The following is a 22,409-nucleotide window of genomic DNA, read 5'->3' on the forward strand; positions in this document are numbered from 1 at the left end:
GACCAAGACATATTATATGAATGTATTCTCAAATAATAAAAATAAATCAATTTAGCAGGTTATATTTACATATTTATATCTTTACATATATGTACATAACAATAATAGCCAATAAAAAGACACCAATTTGAAAGGGAGTGGGAGGATATGAAGGACTGGAAGAAGGGTACATAGGAGGATCTAGAGGGAGAAATGGAAAGGGGGGAAATGATATAATTATATTTTAATTAAAATTAAAGGAAAATAATTGCCAGTTATGGAATTTAGATCCCCAGCACCAATGTGAAAAGCCAGGAATGACAGTGCTGGCTACATCTCAGCCAGTCCTGGCAAGTGGATACAGGAAGATCTCAGGGGCTCACTGGCCAGTCAATCTCACCAATCTGTGAGCTCCAGGTTCAACAAAAGACTCAAAAAATAAACAAAGAAAAAAGATACACATAAGGCCATCATCTCAAAAAAAAAAAAAAAAAAGAGCAAAAGGAAAGAAAAAAGGGCACTTATTAAGAAGCATCAATTAGGGTTGAGGATTTAGCTCAGTGGTAGAGCGCTTGCCTAGCAAGCGTAAGGCCCTGGGTTCATCCTCAGCTTAAAAAAAAAAAAAAAAGAAGCATCAATTATAAAAGTAAGTCCATAAAAAGAAAAAGACATTAGTACCTGTGATGTTTTAAATAAGAATGGCCCCACAGGCCCATATCCTTGAATGTTCAGTCACCTAAGTGGCACTACTTGAGAAGGATTAGGAGGTGTGGCTTTGTTGGGAGAAGTGTGTCACTGGGGATGGTCACTCCCCTCTCCCCCTCCCCACTCTTACCCAACCTCTGCTTGTGGATTAGGATATAGCCTCAGCTACTTCTCCAGTACCACACCTGCCTTCCACCATGCTCTCTGTCATGATTAACAATGGACTAAGTCTGAAACTATAAGCAGGACCCCAAATGAAACATTTTTTAAAAGTTGCCTTGGTCATGGTGTCTCTTCACAGCAACAGAACACTGACTAAGACAGTACTCTCAAAGTATTAATAAATTTTATTCATATTTTGTGAAATCTTTTCTAACCATTCACTAAGGCAGATACACCCAAACCCTTTCCGAACAATTATAGCTAATTATGTGTGTGTGGAAAGTAAAACCAACCTTTCATATAACAAACACAAGTACTAGTTTCTAAAAAAATAAATAAATAAAATAAAAGTAGTCTGAACTAGTGATAAGTCACTATACTTGGAAAATTCTAATATGACAGATGCTAACAGATACAGTTACCTTAAAGGGTAAAGGCCTTCAAAGGGTAAAAGACTTTTAGAAGCCCAAGAGAAAGCAGAGTGTATGAAGTGGTTTGAAACTGCAGTGAATGGCCATGCAAAGGGAACTGGTTTTCAAGGACACTGCACTCTCAGAAAGCACCCCAGGCTCTGGTGCTAGAACATTGTTTTCTGCCAAACTGCAAACAGCATAATGTACAACATGGGAAGAAGAAAAAAAAAAGAGAATCCTAAACCTTGACATATTTCAGATGTGAGGAGGAACAAGCTGTCCTTATAACAAGGCTTTCCAAAATGAGACTAAAATCATCCTTATAGCCCCACAAGGTTTGTCCTATGTTCAGATGTTGTCCTGGCTGGTTTTGTGTGTCAACCTGATACAAACTAAAGTCATCGGAGAGGAAGGAGCCTCCGCTGAGGAAATGCCTCCATGAGATCCAGCTCTAAGACATTTTCTCAATTAGTGAACAATGGGGGAGGGCCCAAGCCCATTGTGGGTGGTACCATCCCTGGGCTGGTGGTCCTGGGTTCTATAAGAAAGCAGGCTAAGCAAGTCATGGGGAGCAATCCAGTAAACAGCTTCCCTCTAGGTTCCAGCCTCTGAATCAGCTCCTGCCTCCAGATTCCTGCCCCATTTTGAGTTCCTGCCCTGACTTCCTTCAGTGATGGAACAAAAATGTGGAAGTGTAAGCCAAATAAACCCCTTCCTAACCAACTTGCTTTTTGGTCATGGTGTTTAGTTGCAGCAAGAGACACCCCAACTAAAATAGATGTTAGCCTAAATCTATCCTATAGCTAATAACTGAAGAAAGATAGGGATCCCCTCTAAGATCAAACATCCCATCCTTACTGTTGACCATAAGCACATCTATACAGAAAGACGTATGGCGTTGTAATCTATAGCTACAAAATCAAAGCTAAAAATATTCATAATCTCTGTCTACTTCTTATGAACACATTCTCAACAGGTGAATTAGGTGAGACCATTTAAGCATACCTGAGATCTGGAACTTAGTGCATTGAACATGTCAAAAAACACAAAGCAAGTGAAAGTCATTGTTGTATCTCGTGGTGTTATCACATTGTCTCGAAGCTGCCAAGAAGAAAGACAAAATGACCTCTTCTTTTTCCTTGTGGCTGAATAAAATGGATAAACACTGCATGCTTTAAAAGTGAAATAGCTTCAGTCTAAACATGACAATGAAACTCTCTGAATTTTCTACAAACCACCTAGTGAATAAATGTAGTCTATATGAAAGTTTAAAAAAAAAAAAATCTCATGAGCCAAGAATTAAAATACTGGCACTATTTTACCACAGCTATGCAAGGACTTTATTTTCTGATTCTCCTATATTTCCATGCACATGATACTTTACTATACACTTAAGGACTTTAGATTATATCCCTTAACCTTTATTTTTCACTCAGAAGGCTCTTCACTTGCCAACCATCTGTATAATACACTAAATAACTAAGAATCCTACTACACAGATGGATGGTAACAGCAGTTTATCCAGTGAATGTACCTCTCGCCAGAAGACAAATAAAGTCCCACAAACAATGATTATTGATGAAACAAGTATTTTAAGTATCAAATTTTTTGTCAAAATGCTGTCCTTCCAGTTTCGAGGAGGTTTGCGAATGACATCTTTATCCACTGGCTCTACTCCAAGGCTTAAAAACAAAAAGAACAAAGAAAGTACTTTGAAATGTTGTTTATACTTACTTTCACAATCTAACTACCTTCAATTATCTAGAAAATTAAATGCTCTCTTTTGAAAACGTTTTGTTAAATCATAAAGAAGACATTGGCCATGATTACTTGAAAACTATCACTGCTAGACATGCTGGCATATGTCTACAGTACTAACTACTAACGGGGAGGAAGAAGGGAGGGAGGGAGGAAGAAGGGAGGGAGGGCAGGAAGAAGGGAGGGAGGGACAGAGGAAGAAGGGAGGGAGGGAGGAAGAAGGGAGGAAGGGAGGAAGAAGGGAGGGAGGGTAGGAAGAAGGGAGGGAGGGAGGGCAGGAAGAAGGGAGGGACAGAGGAAGAAGGGAGGGAGGGCAGGAAGAAGGGAGGGAGGGAGGGGAGGAAGAAGGGAGGGTAGGAAGAAGGGAGGGAGGGAGGGAGGAAGAAGGGAGGGAGGGAGGAAGAAGGGAGGGAGGGCAGGAAGAAGGGAGGGAGGGAGGAAGAAGGGAGGGAGGGCAGGAAGAAGGGAGGGAGGGAGGAAGAAGGGAGGGAGGGCAGGAAGAAGGGAGGGAGGGAGGAAGAAGGGAGGGTAGGAAGAAGGGAGGGAGGGAGGGCAGGAAGAAGGGAGGGAGGGAGGAAGAAGGGAGGGAGGGCAGGAAGAAGGGAGGGAGGGAGGAAGAAGGGAGGGAGGGGAAGAAGAAGGGAGGGTAGGAAGAAGGGAGGGAGGGAGGGAGGAAGAAGGGAGGGAGGGAGGAAGAAGGGAGGGAGGGGAGGAAGAAGGGAGGGAGGGGAAGAAGAAGGGAGGGTAGGAAGAAGGGAGGGAGGGAGGGAGGAAGAAGGGAGGGAGGGAGGGAGGAAGAAGGGAGGGAGGGAGGGAGGAAGAAGGGAGGGACAGAGGATGAAGGGAGGGAGGGAGGGAGGAAGAAGGGAGGGAGGGAGGAAGAAGGGAGGGACGGAGGATGAAGGGAGGGAGGGAGGAAGAAGGGAGGGACAGAGGAAGAAGGGAGGGAGGGAGGAAGAAGGGAGGGACAGAGGAAGAAGGGAGGGAGGGAGGAAGAAGGGAGGGACAGAGGATGAAGGGAGGGAGGGAGGAAGAAGGGAGGGAGGCAGGAAGAAGGGAGGGAGGGAGGAAGACTACAAGAAGACTACTGGTTTTGTCGTCTTCTGAACTCTTACACTTAATGCATTATGGCATGGGATGACAGGCAACTGATAGGCAATTTTCAAAAGAAACATACAATTTCATTTACATGTAAATTGATTTTTTCAAATCCATGACCTACCAAGGAAATCATATATTTGATGCAATGACGTCTTTGATTAGGAGGATTTACTAGGATGACCACGACAGATATCATTCAATTACCAAACTACTAAAACTAAAAGACATTAAAGTCTTTGAACATGTATTTTAGCAAGGTTCTTACACAGAATTCAGACATAAAACGTGGAATAATGGTGTTGATATAGGATTATGAAAGTATTTCTTACATACTAAGAAACTGGAACTTTTGCTGGACCTCAGGAGAGTTAACAATATACTGTATGGTCACTTAACAACTGCTGTCCTACTATGTACCCAGCATGTGTAACCTGCATTTAAGAGAACAGTAACAAAACCAATTTTGCCTTAGATGTCCCATGTAATCAACTTTTACAGTCTGAGCTAATGTACAGCTGTAATCTTAAGTTATATACTTTTCCATGTCCCTGACCCAGAGTAATATGTATGTGTTTTCATGTGTGTTATAATCAGTTGCTGGAAATAGCAAATAAGCTGAAAGTGATCTTATAAAATGGATATCCGGAAGTGCTGGAGGAAGCATTAGGATATTGCCTAATGGTGTTTATTATCTCAGTCAGCTGGAGTCAGTGACTTAATTCCTTGTAAAACTAGTTAAAACAGCTGTAAACTATCCCTCATTCCTTCCACCTGTGATGCTTTCTGTGTTGTTCAATAAGGGTCCTTTACTGGGGACAGATACACAGACAGATACAGAGCACCAGGCAACCTTCAGGCAGGCCGAGATTCCCAGATTCAGTCATCAGTCATCAAACAGAAGACACAGGGAAAGTGAAGCAGAGAATTTAAGAATTGGCTTGCTCTTGGTTAAGTAACACTAACAATAATGAGGAGTGGGGGAAGGGAGGGACTTTGGATTCTTTCCCTTAGGCACACCAATGCATTAGTGGTGACTGAGTTTAGTGTTAATGTGTTCAAACTGACCGCACAAAATTTCTCCATCATATCCAGTTCTTAGAACTCAGCTTATGTCCTAAGGACAAGAAAGAACTGCAGTTGTTCCCTGCTCTGTTCTTACCCAAAAGCTGACACCTCACACAGTGTAAACAATCAGATCTATGCTGAATGAAAGGACAATCAAAGAGAATAAAGAGAATAAATGATATGCACTCATGACAATCATAAGAAGCATGTTGCTGAAAAGTTGTACATGAGGAATGTTTGATAGGTCTTATTCACACTCGCCTTCTCTTTTCAGCTCATTCATGACACTTACCTCTGAGCTGGGGGTCCATCCATAATAATATTGATCCACAAAATCTGCATTGCATTGAGAGGGTTAGGAAAGTTCATTAACGTAGCCAATGAGATTAAAGTTAATGCTGCTATACTCCTGTTGAAAAAGAGTCATTTAAAAATTAGCACAATAAATTGTATACATTTTACTAGTACTTAAGCCTCATGTTACTGGGGCTGGGGAACCAGCTCAGCTGGCGAAATACTTTCTGAGTAATAAGCATGAGTGCCTAGTTTAGATCCTCAGGACCAAAGTGAAAAGTCAGGGGCAGTGGTGCACACCTGTAATCCCGGTATTCGGAGCGTAAAGACAGAAAGGTCCCAGAAGCTTGCTGGGTAGCCAGTCTGGCTAATCAGTGAGCCCCAGGTTCAGTGGAGACAAAAATTAAAGTAAGAAAAACATACAATGTCAACATCTGGGCTCTACATGCAAGCACATACATGTGTACATAGATATGGACACATCCATGAACACATTTACTACACAAAAAAAGAAAAAAAATCATCTTCTACATATTTTAAAATAATCCTATTAATTCAACTAACCTATGCTCCATTCATATGAGTATTTTGTTAAGAAGCTAAGAGGTGTTTTTTTTTAAAGTGAGTCTGATTCTGCAGCCCCTATATAGACTGGGCTGGCTCCAACAACAATCTACTGAGTCTCCCAGGTTCTGGAATCAAAAGTGAGAGCCATCTGTCAGGCAAGTTAAGAATATCTTAACAAAAGATTTTTTAAAAAAAACTGCTTGGGCAACAACAGCAAAAACAGTAAGACCTCCTAACCCTAACATTGGCTCTCCCTAAGTAATACAGACCAGGCCTCTTCAATTCTCCTGTCTCAGCCTTCTAGAATGCTGGGATTACAGACATGTGCCACCAAGCTCAGACTAGAGGAAAGATTTTAAAACCTAAAAAAATCCTAAAGTTTTATGCAAGCATCCTTCAGTACTCATGGGAATTGGTTGCAGGATCTCATCCGAATGCCAAGGTCCCAGTCACTTAGATGAAAATGACATCATATTGTTTCTCAATCTTTTGACGAAATGGCGAGTATAAAATGGCAAAATGTCTACCTATTAGTTATACATCTCCTATTATATAATTTAAATCATCCCTACATGGTTGATAATATCTAGACCTAAACAATATGTTTACAGCTTTTAAAGCTTCTTTTTCTTTTTAGAAAACTACTTATAAGCAATTTTCAAGAATATAGGTCAGAAGTTTCTAGGCATTCTGCTTAAGTTTTACTCCTGATTATTTCTCTACCAGACCCATGGGCAAAAGTTCTTGCAAACTTACGTGCTCAGTTGAAATCTAACAAAATTTTTAATGTTATTATAAATGCCTTTACCCTCTTCAATTGCAGACCTGAAATTTAAAAATAAGAAAATATCACATAAAATATGCCTACATTAAAACATTTTGAAACTAAGTTTCCAACTAAACATACTAGGAAATATGAATTTGTTTTTGTTTTTGAAATAGAGTTTCACTATATAGCCCAGGCTGGCTAAATCCCCAACTCCCCAAATTCTTATTCTTAAAAAAAAAATAAAAAGCTAGGACTAGAGAGATGGCTCAGCAATTGAGAGGGCATACTGCTCCCGCAGATGACCCAAGTTCTATTCCCAGCACCCATGTCAAATAGCTCACAACCATCTCTAACTCCAGCTTGATGGGGCATGCCATCTCTGGCCTCTAACGACACCTGCACTATCATGTACACTCATAAACATAATTAAACTAAATCTTTAAAACCATGTATCCCCCGCTGTCCACACAGGAGGATGCTGCTAGGGCAGTGACGTTTGGCAGCCTTCACAGCTCATTTTTCTTAGCGATTTAATTTAACACATGCCAAAACTTAGACAGCACCGAGTTCTATAAGAATTGTGCAATTTATTTACTATTCCTACCTAACACTTAGATTACTATCCTGTGAAGAATTTAAAGATGGGGCTTACAAAGATTTACTTAGGAATCTCGAATTCACTTGGCTCAATCTAGGCAAAGTTGAATTCTTTTTTTGTTTGTTTGTTTTGGTTTGATTTTTTGTTTGTTTGTTTTGTTGTTCAAGATAGGGTTTCTCTGTGTAGCTTTGTGCCTTTCCTGGAACTCTCTCTGTAGACCAGGCTGGCCTCGAACTCACAGAGATCCACCTGCCTCTGCCTCCCAAGTGCTGGGATTAAAGGCGTGCTCCACCACCACCCAGCAGAGTTGAATTCTTAAAACAACTACATCCTCCAAGATTTTTAGATAACTTCAAGAATGGAGGGAAAAAACACTTCTCTCCTAGCCAAAAGTTAGCAAATGCAGAGTCCTGTGCTCCAAAGTGTCACTTGAGGCCATATTTGGATACTAAAGCATGGCAGGACTCACAATTAGAATTTATCACTGTAAGAAGTGAAGCTCAGGTCATTCAATGGGTTACGGAAGTGAGATTCACAGGAGCCCCACCACTGGCATTACACTGGACTCTCAATCAACTGAAAACATGGACTACCAAAGTCATTCAGGGCTAAGACACTGTATCATGTAATGAGGGCAACAAGAACACTTACTAATGTTCATGAATATATTCATAAATGTGAACTTAACTTTTAACACTGCATACATGTCTCCCATAACCTCAATTTAACTAAAATAAAGACTCAGGAAAAAGGGTCACTATTGTACCATCATTCTATGCCCAGAAAAATATGACATGTGGCTGACACTCAGTGACTATTTCTTAAACAAACAGGCTTGTCATTTATTATGTGTTCCATTCACACAAATAATTTTCTCTTGAGTTACATAAAACAAGATTATTCAAAACAAAATCATGCTTTAATCTGCCCAACCCTACTAATTCTTTTCAAGCTGAATTATCTCAAGGTGAGATGCACGTAGCAAAGGAAAACAAATGTCTTACATTATGGTTTGGAAATCATCATCCACCAAGATCATGTCTGCAGCCTCTTTGCAAACATCTGTGCCAGTCTGGCCCATTGCAACTCCAATGTCTGCAGCCTTCAGAGCAACTGCATCATTTACTCCATCTCCTGTCATGGCGACGACTGACCCGTTCTTCTGGAGAGACTAAAGAGGGCAGAAAAGTAGAGCAAAGAGAGTTGTTTGGATTTTTTTTTTTAATCAGATAATGGAATAAGTAAATATTATCCACCATTTTTCACATAATTAAGATAAAAATATAACCTCATTCTTCAGTCAATTTCAATACATGAATGTCTTTATAAGATGAAGCTTAGAAAATACTGTTACTAGCATTCCCATCCAAGAGAACTGTACATCTGAAATGTGACAGTAAACTATACAATGGTTAGTAACTAGAGGTATTTTGTTTTCCAGAGAACATCTAACAACATTTGGTGACATTTTGACTGTCTAAGTTGTAGGACGCCGCTGGCATCTACTGGGAAGGAGCTAAGAATGATACTAAACATTCCAGAAGATCACTCCTAGCTACAAATAACCCACCCTAAAATATCAACAACCTCAAAACTCAGAAGCTCTCAACTATACAATGTCTGGCCACTATATGTAATTAAATCTGCTTATCAACTGTTAGATACAATTTCGGTTGATTTATACACCAATCAAATAGTACATAAAAATATTTCAGTCAATGATGCATCATATATCAGCAGGTGGAGCTGAAACATTGCCAATGCCTGTTGACATGCAAGTGGTATTGGTTTGCAACACACTGCTCACTTATTTGTGGAACATGCTATATGGAAACATAGCTTTGTTAATGAACTGATAGAAATAATAAGCCTTCTTGATACTGTTCACGATCACAAAACATCTTAAATTGATACAGTGTCTAAGTATTCACATTGGGATGATTTAGCTATGCATCCCTGCCATAATATACTTCTCTACACTCTGATTAAAGAGGCTGTACTGAAAAATACTTTACAGGTTTCTTCTATGTCTTTCTATGCCAACTAAACTCTTATTGTTTTTCAGTCAAGCTCTTATAGAATTAAACCTGTTTTGTCTCATACTTTAAACTTTGCTATTCTATCAATACTCTCTGTAATGAACAAAAGACAAATTAGCAACATTTTGTAAAGAGAATTTAAGACAATTTGGTTTTCAGACACCCACCTTAATGATTTTCATCTTGTGTCTTGGACTTGCTCTGTAAAATACTGCAACCTGTTAAAACACAGATATACTAAAAATCTCCAAAGTTAACAAGTAGCAGTGCTTCTAAGTAACGACATTTTTAACACCTTAGTTTGGCACAAAGGCTGAAATTAGTCAATGCCATATATATGCCAAGATAGGTACCTCATACAGGGATTCAACCTTTACTTCTACATTCATCATAGGAAATACATAATTTACACAGTGATAATCTAATTTACATAATTAGGTTAAAGCTATGAAGAGAAAATAGCTTTATTCTTGGATTATTCCAGAAATGAAAAAGGGAGAATTCTTTATCTGTGTCCTCACAATAGTGTACAACAGGAAGAGCTTTCCTCTTCAGTCTGTCTCAGAAAAGAACAGTTGCTTCCCAATGGCCGAGGAGCTGTTCTACAGTGCCATGTAGGTGCTCTTTCTTGATCTGGAGTACTTCACAGGCCTCTCTTCAACTGTAATTCAAAGCTGCTTAATGATCAGATTCCTCTCACCACAATTCATCTCCTCATGACTCATCTGTGTGATCCTTCACTGTACCCAACGCCAGCCAGCACAGTGTGTCTTGCATCCTTAACTTTCACCTTGTTTTAGCCTAAGTTTTCTAGGTAACAGTGCCAGCCCTCACAGCTCTCTCACAAAGTACCAGTGGGGGCTTGAGGAAAGGGAGCTGCATGGCACCCTTCCTCCTTCATAAAAACACAGTTATAAATGTCCCAGGAGTTCATACTTCTCACTAATTGTAAGCATTCATGCCCCAAATTGTCCAACCTCCCATTTCATAAACATCTCAATTTCAGCATCGTGGTCAATCTTTCCAGTATGTCAAAGTCATGGTGTTTCTTACACCAGAGAATACACTACTCTCTTCTCAGCGCTCCTAGGGACTACTTCATGGCAGCTTTGTCTCTTGCCTCCTCCACTCTTGCTCTCAGTTGACAGCTTTATTTCCTACTTCAAAGAAAACACTCCAATCCCTGCCACCCACTATGTATCTAGAACCAACCCAGTATTTCACTATAGACAGACACTGATAATCCTGTCTCACCTACCTGAGATCACCAGAAATTGTCAAAATTCTTCCCTCTCATTGAGCAGAGTTTTCCTGACATTTAAAGAAGAGTGAGGACTCACATTTCATGGCCTCCTACCCTGGCTTCCCTCTCCTTCCCTCCTCTTCCTCGTCCTCTTCTCATCCTCCTCCATTCGTTGTCATCACTGCCACTATCCTAACGTTTCAATCTTATTCTCCAGAGTTTATCCTTCTAGCCTGTTTATTTCCGGTGCCGGGCATGCAGCATGCATCCCTCTTATAAGATTTGTATTTATCTTAGAACACAAGATCCATGAAAGTGATGGTTTTGTTCAACACCTTCAGTGCTTTCGAGGTATTTGCTAAATGAATAAACAACTGTATGAACCTTGGCATTGTCATACTGCTCCTGGATCCTCTTTTCAAGTCTTAAAACAAGAGAGTGTTATTTTCTTAGAGAAAGGATTCAGTTAAACTACAGTATCCATTATTGATTATACTCAGTGTCATATGGGTCCAGGAATCACATGATGCATATTTGAAGATTATTCTTCAAATCAAGAGTAAAGTTCAATTTCTATTCAGACAGTGCATAGTTCAGTTCCTCCATCTTGTATTCTTGTTGAGGCCATTTTAAATTTAATTAGAATTTGATCCCTTGATGGAGACTCCCATGGAAAATTACCCAACTCTATTCTAGGATCCCAAGGTCAAGATGCTCCAGCTAACTTACCTTGGCTTGCTAAACTGCCTGCTTGTGCAAGACCCCTCCAGCTAACTGTTTATCTTAATTTCTGTTAAACTGCTTGCTTGCACAAAATCTGCCCTAGCAGCTGCTAACCAAGATACCAGGATGTGGTTTTTGTCTTAAAATCCCCAGCCCTAAACACTTGGCGCTACACTTAGGTCATGAATGCCTGAGTAAAGACTTTCAATTGGCTATAATCTGTGTCTGAGTGGTCATCCCTGTAACACTTTAATGTTCAAAGAAAACTAAGCTACATATATACTCAAAACATACTTGTACCTATCTATATAAACAACTCTAATTATTCATAAATTAATCATGAAGCATACATTGCACTGAAATGCAACATAAATGTTTGGGGAAAGCCATAGAATATACAATATATTCCAATAAAGACTGATGATGAGTACTTACACACTATGTTGTTCCACATAATTCACTTTCAAACTTGGCAAGACACCTCTCTGTAACTATTATGGGTTAGCAAAAGGGAAAAGCCACCAACTGTTTGACTACAGGTGCACTCCTTTATATACTAGTACATTTATTGATATGCAATAAATATATGTTACTTATTTTAAGATTTTAACATTTCAAAGCTTCTGATTTCACCTCAAAAACAGAAGCAGCCACTTTCAGACCAAGCAAATCAACTACAAATTGTCACACTGGCAATGATTACTGGGTCTTTTACATATGGTACATACCACCAAACAAAGTAAAACTTGTTCTTAAAACACAAGGACGAGTTTAACTTGCTGAGTAAAAACACTGAAATTCAGTAGACAAAAACTTAAGGTCTGAAGAAATTACATCCTACACTAACAAAAGAAATTACTAGAAACGTGAAGTGTATCACTGTCTCACAATTTAAAGCAAGCAGAGATAACCGAACACACTGCACAAATAATCTTTTGAATTGTATTGTTTCTTAGTCTCAGCAAAAGGGGGCAGGAGTGACGAGAGAAGAGAACACCATCACTGTGGTCTGGAGTTCGTAAGTGAGGCGACGGGAGGACACGACAGTGGAAAGCTACACTACCAAAGAAAAGAACACAGGGAAATATTGGGGACGGGAAAAACACCAGAGAAAAATCCACAAGAGGCTTCCATATTTTCAGAAGAACTCCTCTGCATGGGCATTTCACTCTTCCTCTCAGCCTTGCTGTGGGTAATGAGTTGTGGTCAACATTCACGGTTCTTTAGACTGACATAAACTGACAAGGTGTGATTCGGAAAGGAAGTTAGGGAGAAAACAGGACTAACAATAAAGCAGAGGTTAACGAAGAAATGGAACAACCTGTCAAAGGTCCTCAAATCTTTTATGGTATTTCTTAATGATGCAATGGATGAACTGTAGGTGATTAAAATATGTGACCTACAGAAAATGAGACAATACACACACCAGGAGTGTGAGGAGTCCTTAACAGACTCAGTAAACAAACAGAAGTACTAATATCAAAAACAGATAACAAGAATGAACAAGGACAATCAGTTCTCTCTACGGAGAACAGGACACATTTTAGAATACATCACAAATGGAAAATGCTAAGAACTCTTAGCTTTGCCTCACAAAGCAGGCACAACCCCTCCTCCACAATGCTTTCTAATTGGTTCAAGGTAAATAAATCTTTCCACACACAGATGTTGAGAGATTTGGAATGTAGTCTACTGAATTATGACAATGAAACAGGGAATGACACATATGAGGTTAAGATGTGGGAAAACTAGTAGGCTCATCCTTTCAAACACTTTTATCTGTACATTAAGAAAAAGGCTCTACAGATCAATCAGAAACAAAAGCAGATAAACTAACCTGCCAGTTGTCAGAAGTTTACATGAACACAAGATCAAGAATGAAGGCAAACACTCCTGCTCATTAAGAAATTCATTAGTATTTGGAGAACAGACTCAATTAAAACACATTAAGAGCCTATAAGAAAGCCATGGCATTATTCAATTCCTCTTTTAAGTTGGATGCATTTAACTGATTCAATAAACTGACTTCAAGACTTGGGTTTTATTTTATTTAAGTCTCTTTAGAATAGTGCCAGTGTATCTGCCATAATTAACACACTGTCAATTTGGAAAAAGAAAGATGATGTCATCTCTCCAGGCTAATGATGTAATTCGGAATTTGCTTCTTCCTTCTCTAAGTACCTTTTAGGCTTGTTTCCAGAACATATTAACATTTTGTCAAAGAAATAGGGGGAACTAGAAAAGGCAAATGCAAGGATGGCAGCTCTAGAGAAAAGCTGAACAAAGGTCTAGTGGGAAAATGTTTAATTAGCTATAGATTTTACAATCACTTAGTAATATACACTCTAGCCCATACCCCTGGAGAGGCTAATACAGGATTTATTCTTTCATAAATAAACTATAAGGTAACACACATACACAAGCTCCCATCCAAATATGTAAACTTTCCTCCCTTAATCTCAAACAAAGAAAATGTTTATTCTACCCTGGATGATCTGAAAGGAATATTCACAAATGATTAGAGCTTGGTTAAACTCTAATTTTGGCAGAGCAAACCAGTGCATTTTTGCTAGCAAGCACATCCCAATCAGTTTACTAGAAGATGAAGAAAGTGCAGCTGGATGTCTGGATCAGCTCAACACCACAAAGTACAGACTGTGAAAATATAAACTGAAATCTCTTTAGAAGACAGGTCAGCAGTAAGTTCTAAGAGGTCTCTCAATGCACTGAAATTTGGTCAAATCATTTCAGATGCAGGAATCTGGTCTACAAAAGTAATTGTATCTGGATGCTGCATGTACAGTAATGTTCAGAATTACAAGTCATAAATAGTGAACTTTTTGAGTAACAGACATGGGCTCTAATACCAATGTCATCCCACTCTCACTGGCTCTAAGACATCAGCCAAACATTATAATTGCCCAAAATGGAAGTAACCAAGACGCCCTTCAAAATGTCACCATCATATATTCAGGTAAGAATCATATGCCAGATGGGTACCTCTATCTCAGGAGGTAGAGGCAGGCAGATTTCTGTGAGTTTGAGGCCAGTCTGGTCTACAGAGCTAGTTCCAGGACAGCCAAGGCTATTACACAGAGAAACCAGGACAGCTAAGGCTGTTACACAGAGAAACCAGGACAGCCAAGGCTGTTACACAGAGAAACCAGGACAGCCAAGGCTGTTACACAGAGAAACCTTGTCTCTAAAAACCAAAGAGAAGAAAAAAAGAATCATAGTAAGCCAGCTCTCAATCCAGGGCTTGGTGAAATAGCACCTGTATCTAGCTCCGTCTACAGAGCCAGCCTGAAAAGGCTACTTATGATATAATCAACCCCAGTACATTCTTAAAGCATAAAGAACAAGTAAGTGAGCTACCAAGATTCCTTAAAGTAAAGTTCTACATAAAACTAGCAGTGGGCAAAGTAAATACCCATTTATCAAAACCCCTAGAAATGGCAGAGATTGCGTAGGGATTATTTCCTGAGTTATTCTTAAAAATCAAAACTTGGGATAACAAAAGCCTACTAACAGCAAAAAAACTTTAAGTAATCCATTCTCTAGAAGGTGACTGCAGAGTAAGTAAGATATATGTAACATATGCACTCCTACTGTAGAGTAAGTAAGATATGTGTACTATATGCACTCCTGGCTGCTACTGCTATCATTAAAATATTATTCACAGTAAAAATACATAAACTAAAACTTCACTAAGGAAATAGCTATATAAAAACATATGTACCAAGTGTTCATAGATTTATGCACAGTAGACAGCCACACAAAATATAGTATAGCCATTAAAGGCATATTTTCTAGTACTAAATCATGATTTCAGAAACACTGGGATTACATAAATGAATGTGATTAAGCTTGTGAACATATAAAGTCCAATCTATGTTCTTGTTAAATATGTATTTTAAAAGTCACAGTAGGTTAACTTACTATACTAATGCTATGTGGGCACATAACTTCTGAGTGTCTGGATTACATTACTAATAGTTTGAATTGTACCTTCTGTTCAATTTTTCTACAGTAAGTATATGCTATTATTGAATTTTTTTCCAATCAGAAGAAGTATAATATATATGCATCTATATAACGTATATAGAAAAAGCCCTAAGTTAAGATATTGAGATAATTTGAGGGAATCCCGTATTTTGAAAAGGCAGCTTTTAAGTACACTGAGATAGAGGAAGCAGCACATTTTATTAGCACTGCCACAGATGGCTAAACTGCTAACCAAATAAATGCCAGGTAAGTACTTGTTTTGAAGGACACAGAAATACATACACACAAATATTCACAACATGGAAGAAACAATGCTGCCCAACTCTTATGAGACCAACTTCCTGTGTGCCTGTGTACGTGACAACCAGATTCTGTAAGGCCTCCAGGAAGCAGACTCAGATAATAAACCTTCTAAGAGAGCCAGGCGATAGTAGCATATGCCTTTAATCCCAGCGCTTGAGAGGCAGAAGCAGAGGCAGAGGCAGAGGCAGGAGTATCTCTGTGAGTTCGAGGCCAGCCTGATCTATAAAGTGATAGACTCCAAAGCTACTCAGAGAAACCCTGTCTCAGGAAAAAAAACAAAAAAACAAAACAAAACAAAAAAAAACCTTCTAAGAGAAAATTCTTCTGTAATCCTACTTTAGATTGAACTCTTAAATGAGAAATCAGAAGCACGCTCCACGAAAGTAAAGATTAACAAGCCAGACCTCATCAAATTAAATACTTCTCTATAGCCACACCAGTAAAATAGGCTGAAAAGGGCCACAACATTTTTTTTAACATCTCAGAATTAAATAAGAAAATAGTAGCCGGGCGGTGGAGGTGGCGGCAGCGGCGGCGGCGGTGCACGCCTTTAATCTCAGCACTCGGGAAGCAGAGCCAGGCAGATCTTTGTGAGTTCGAGGCCAGCCTGGTCTACAGAGAGAGTTCCAGGAAAGGGGCAAAGCTACACAGAGAAACCTGTCTCGAAAAACCAAAAAAAAAGAAAAAGAAAAAGAAAAGAATGTCATTTTTAAAAAATTCAGACTATGTAAACAAAGACCATAATATGACCAACAAGTACATGAAAAAGATATTTACCATTAGAAGCTTTTGAGAGAAACGCAAATGAAAACCACAGCAAAGTCTTCCTATACATCATGAGAAGGCAGTGAAGGAACTGAGCACTCAACAGGTTAAGGTATGATTAAAGATAAGGGAACATTCCCACACTTCAAATGGCAAAGCCATCCTGTCACCCAACCTGGAGTGAAGTGAAGTTCTTATGAAGCCTTATGATCCAGAAATTATTGAAGTACTTACACATGACTTTCACAAAGAATAAAGCTGATACACACAGTTTTATTCCCTGACAGCAAATACTGAATGGCCCAAATGTCCTTGAACTACAGTCTACCCACACAGTCAAGCACTGCTCAACAATTTAAGGGGGAGGGGATAAAAAGGAGTACAGTACTAAGTCACACAACACAGCAAAGTTACATCTCCAATGCATTATGTGTCAAAGAATCAAGAATCAGATTCAAAAGGTTCACACCACATGATCTTATTCTTACAGAATTCAATTAAAGAGGACACTATAGGAACAGAAAATGAATCACTGCTGCCAAGCTCTAGACCTAGGGTAGCAGTTGAATATAAGAAGTCATGAAAGAATTGAGAATAGGAAGAAATTGGCCTGTATAATAATTGTGACAAGGTTTGTAAGGCATCATGAATCTGTCCAAACTTAGAACTATAACCCAGAATAGGTGTGTTGTACTATCTGCAACCAACACACTTTTTTAAAACAGTACAAACTCAAGCTAAAATAAAAACAGAACTAAAGTGTAAGCAGTATCAACTAACTGTTCTCTCTCCATTTTCTAACTTATACATACAAGCCCTAGATTACCACAGTATTTTTCTCAGAGGAAATACAGTTTTTTTCAGTTAATGATTTTATAACACTTTCATAATGATCTCATCATAAATAACAATACGGTTTATTTCAAGGAAATTTAACTTCAGAATTTGGACCAGCAAATTTTGGTGGGTGTGTCTCATGTGTAGGTGAGCAGTTTCACTGAGACAGTCAGTAGCCACGGCAGATGTTCAGAATAAGGGCTCTCAGTAGATGTCTGTGTAGGCTCACCTTTGGTACTATTTGGGAAAGCTGCTGGACTTCCATAGTATCGACTTCTTCTCCAGACACTGACTGGGAAGTTTTAGAATACAGTCCTAGACGGCTAGCTAAAGTAAAAAAGATAAAAATATATACATACTTTTATTTGCTTGACGAGTCAGTAAAACTATGCTCATCTGACATGGTTTTTTTTAACTACTTCTCTTTAGTTTATCAAGGAATCATAAGACAAATAACTGGTAAGACAAACTATCTGAAATTCATAGCCAGTCTCAAGTTTTCTACTTGAGGGTTTTGTTTTTGTTAAATTTAAGAACAAAGTATTGTCCCTAAGCCAGCAAACCCTAAAAATTAAAACTACACTAATCAATTTCTGCTGAGCAGCTCAATTCTAATGACAATCAGAATGTACTAGAAGCAAAGTAACTGAAGCCAGAAAAACTGTTGGCAGATTTAGTTGCATGCAATCCTGTGGTTGCATGTAAATGAAAACACATGTTGAAAAGCCATTCTTCCAATACCATCACCATCCCAGTACCACCTAATGATCCTTTTAGTAACAAAGTTTGAAACTTCTAGTCCAGACCTATCACAAATGAATAAAATCAGAATTAACAGACTTGGCAAATGTTGAAATTATACTTTACAGGCTCCAAGAACAAAAAACAAGCAATTATGCTTCTTTCCACCTTACATTTCTGAAGGTAATTGCAACTAACTTTGAAATCATATATCTCTGATGAGAAAAACTAAGTCTATAAAAGATATCCTCTTAGTGTTTATGTTGAAGTCTGCTTTGAAAGTTATACTGAAATTGAAAAGGAAAACCTCAATTCATCCTTCCTTTCACATCTTTACACTAGTGTTTTATACCTGTCAGCAAGTGGACTATAAAGTTAAAAGTCAACTACCCTTCAGTGAATACACACACAAATGATTTCACAATGAGTTAAGTCATTTGCTTCCAATATTCTTTTTAAACTAAAATCCTATTTACCTATCTTTTATAAGTTTGAGAAAAACCAAGAAAGTTACTATGTAATCTCAGTAATATATAATCCTATTTCCTAGCTAATGTTCATAAAACTACCTATTAAAACAAAATGCAGCAGCTCAGTTATACCGATTGCAATTGCCGTCTCCTGTGAATCTCCGGTGATCATTTTGATGGAGACTCCTGAGGCAATAAGTGTTGTGACAGCTTCTTTCACACCAGTTCTAGGAGGATCAATGATTCCCACCAGGCCAAGGAAGGTCAGCTGTCCCAGTTCCGGACCAGAAGCCAAGGCAAGAACTTAGAAAATAATAAGATACAAAACCAAAAAGTATTGGTTGTGAAAGCATCAAACTTAGCTGATAATAAATCATTTATGGCTATAATGTCATCTGTAGTTACTGCATATTATTTACAATTCAAACTCATCACAAACCAACACATTATGGTTCAATGGTTCTGGATACAGGGTTGCTTTAAGCTATTAAAAATTAAAAGGAATAAAACCAAACAACTATTGAGCAGAGAAGACAAATGAAAAAGAATTAAGAACATTCTTCCATAACAACCACAATAAGCTACCCTCCAAAGAAACCACAACCTCTTTAGACAATACAATTCATTATTTAAGGGAAAATATGGGTTATCACGCATTGAAAATCAAATTTAAGTAAACAGACCCCTTGGCTTAATATATCTTGATCTGTGAATGATATATTAATTATACACAGCCTGTATATACACAATTTTATACATGCTAAACACTAGAAAGAAAATTTCATCTATACAGTGGTGTTAAGGGCATTAATACCAACAGTCTATCTTCACTTCCTCCAAACATGAACAAGCATTTCCTGCTCTGGATTTAGGTCTCTAAGAGCTCGTAACTATCATTGTGTTTAGTTTTCTGTCATGATTGGGCACCAAAATATAACAGAAAGACATGCTCATTTCCCAAATATCACTCAGCTTACTCTCAGAACTCTGGAACTTCTGGTCACTACCATTATAAATCAAAAGGACATAACTGCATCAGGGAAATTATTAGACTAAGTGTCTCAGAGTGAATCTACAAAGTCCCAAAAGAGACCAAAGTAGTACTTATTCTTATTCAAGCAGAAAATAAGAAGGATTGAAAAATCAAAGTCGAAGGCAAACCACTCGTGTTTAAGTGTGTAGACATAACCACAAAGGTTTTTACTCTGAAGAGAAAGAGATTCCTGGCAGTCTCTGGTGCTAGGATTGAGACAGGCAGCAATAAAAGGAAGTGAAAGCTATCAATTTGATCTAGCAAATCCTAAGGGAGGTCATTTCTGCACACTCCCAATGGAGGGCTGACACTAGCCTGGAGACTGTTACCCTGCATTTGGGCACACTTTAGCACTAAACACCTACTTAATATATTCCTTAGGTCAAGAATAGATGAATAATGTCTATACAGAAGTCCTCTAATACAAAACAATTATGGTTTGAATATGATATTTTCCATATTCACAGTTGGAACACGTGGTCCCCAAATGGTAACATTGTTTTGTGAGGTTGTGGAACCTTCAGGATATGGAACCTACCTGGAGGAATGGGTCACTTCAGGGCAAAACTTAAGCTTCATAGCTCATCATCCTGCCTCTCTTTCTCTCCTGCCCTGGAATATAGAGTAGCAACCTTGCTACCCTAAGCCACTCCTATCCCCATGCATTCCCCTCCAAGATGGACAGTAACCTTCAACTATGCATCAAAATACATTCCTCCTCACTTAAGTTGCTTCTTATCAAGTAGCTAGTCATGATCACCAATTTTTAAAAAAAGGAACTAAAGTATGTTATAATTTCAACATTTATGACCAAAAGCATTTTTAAGAAATTAACTTTGTAAGATACAGTATAACCATATATATATGTGTGTGTGTATATACATAACTAATATTTTAATGTATACACATTAATATTTATTTTATTCTTCCAAAAAAAGGAACTACAGTATGTTATAATTTCAAAATTTATGACCAAAAGCATTTTTAAGAAATTAACTTTGTAAGATACAGTATAACCATATATATGTGTGTATATACATAACTAATATTTTAATGTATACACATTAATATTTATTTTATTCTTCCAAAAAAAGGAACTACAGTATGTTATAATTTCAAAATTTATGACCACAAGCATTTTTAAGAAATTAACTTTGTAAGATACAGTACAACCATACATATATTAACTAATATTTTAATGTATACACATTAATATTTAATATTTTATTCTTCCATTACAATAACAAAAAGGAGAGGAAAGACAAAAAAGGCATAAGAGACAAAAATCACAGACAGTATTTCCTAAAATTCTATGAAACAATATTTTCCTCTAATAATTCAGGTCTACACTGTGAAGTGGCACACAAACCATACACAAAAACCTTAACAATTCTTCAGCAAATGGCCCAGCACATAAAGGCACTTGTGACAGACCCTGCCAACTTGAGTTTCATTCCTGGAACTCACACAGTAAAAGGAGAAAACTGATTTTCATGTGTTATCCACTGTGCCATCACACACACACACACACACACACACACACACACACACACACACACACACACACACACAGTAAATACATCTAATGGAAATCTGAAGAAGATAAACTTCTTGAAAGTAAACTCTCTACCCTACACAGAAGACACCGTAGCTCTATAGAAACCCAAGGGTTCATATTTTGCTGTATTTCTGACTTTCTGTCATTTGAGGGCCAGTTCCCCAATTATAAAAACATGACACCTCAGAAATTTCAATGGTTCTGACACTGGAGCAGGATTGGACAACTCAGAAGTGAAGTGGGGATTCAGTGCAATTAAAAGAAGGTCTTTTTTTCCCCAGAACAAGGACTATGCTCAAACAGCCTCACCTCTGAGTCCTGCTGAGCCCATCCGTGCCTTCTCCTGTTGATACAGATCTCTCTGCTGCTGAGTAAGTGCCAAAGTCTGCCCTTTGCTGCTGTATGTAGTGCAATACTTAATCACCTGTTCATAAGCACCTTTCATAAAACAAATCTCTGGTCTGTCCTAAAAAGAAAAATATACCAAGTTTACATTCAAATTGTATACATATCCTACATGAATCCAAAAAGAGACATCAATCTCTCATAATGCTTATTAGCAAAGTTATTCAAACCTAATGCTTTGAGTGACATTTAAACTCTGAAGATTATTAATACATGTGAAAGTTTTCTAGAAAAAAAAATCTGTCCTACCATACCTTCTTGTTTTATATAAACACTATTTTATTATGCCTCCTTTTGGGCACTGTGAGACTTGGGACACGGTTCTACACCATGCAGCAGGGAAATGAATGAGATCTGAATCAGTCCAGGTTTCAGGCTCTTTACTAATGACTATGTATGGACCAGTGTCTATGTTGACCTACCTATGAGGCTCCTTAGTGCTCACAAGCACCCTGAGATTGAGAGTACTGACAGAGTTCTTCCATTTATCACAGTAGAAGTAATATTCTGTCTAGCATATACAAGGCCCTAAATTTAATCCCCAACATGGGAAAAACAATACAAAATAATCCCCAGTCTCTACCAGCCCTTCTCACTGTAGGCCCTCCTCCATCAAGGCAAGCCAACTTACAATTCTTTCAGCTGTCTTCTTTGGTTTCAACCTCTGAATTTTCAACACATTTATATTGTGACTTCTCTGTTGACAATTTTACACATTGTCTGCCAGGCAGTGGTGGCGTACACCTTTAATCCCAGTGCCCAGGGTTGCAGCACAAAGCACCATGGAGCCACATTAGCCCTGAGCCTTCTGTGTGACTGCCCTCTCCCTCACCTCTTCACATGGCATTGCCTCCTATTTCAAACACCTGGGGATGT

The 22,409-nt window shown here is 38.4% G+C and overlaps 1 protein-coding gene across 2 annotated transcripts in view; it reads right to left on the reverse strand.

Annotated features, from left to right (window-relative positions):
- The window catches only part of Atp2c1 (ATPase secretory pathway Ca2+ transporting 1), a 97,107-nt gene that overhangs the window by 4,057 nt on the left and 70,641 nt on the right, over window positions 1-22,409 (reverse strand). For both annotated transcript variants that reach the window (XM_036193516.1, XM_036193515.1), the window contains exons 18-26: window positions 21,438-21,594; window positions 18,670-18,840; window positions 17,556-17,653; window positions 9,618-9,668; window positions 8,416-8,582; window positions 6,801-6,869; window positions 5,476-5,592; window positions 2,794-2,941; window positions 2,265-2,360 (exon numbers count right to left, since the gene is read on the reverse strand). In XM_036193516.1, coding sequence (XP_036049409.1) covers window positions 2,265-2,360; window positions 2,794-2,941; window positions 5,476-5,592; window positions 6,801-6,869; window positions 8,416-8,582; window positions 9,618-9,668; window positions 17,556-17,653; window positions 18,670-18,840; window positions 21,438-21,594 — 1,074 coding nt within the window. The remainder of the gene's footprint in view (window positions 1-2,264; window positions 2,361-2,793; window positions 2,942-5,475; window positions 5,593-6,800; window positions 6,870-8,415; window positions 8,583-9,617; window positions 9,669-17,555; window positions 17,654-18,669; window positions 18,841-21,437; window positions 21,595-22,409) is intronic.

The sequence above is a fragment of the Onychomys torridus genome, chromosome 7, assembly GCF_903995425.1.
Source record: "Onychomys torridus chromosome 7, mOncTor1.1, whole genome shotgun sequence".
Classification (NCBI taxonomy): Eukaryota; Metazoa; Chordata; class Mammalia; order Rodentia; family Cricetidae; genus Onychomys; species Onychomys torridus.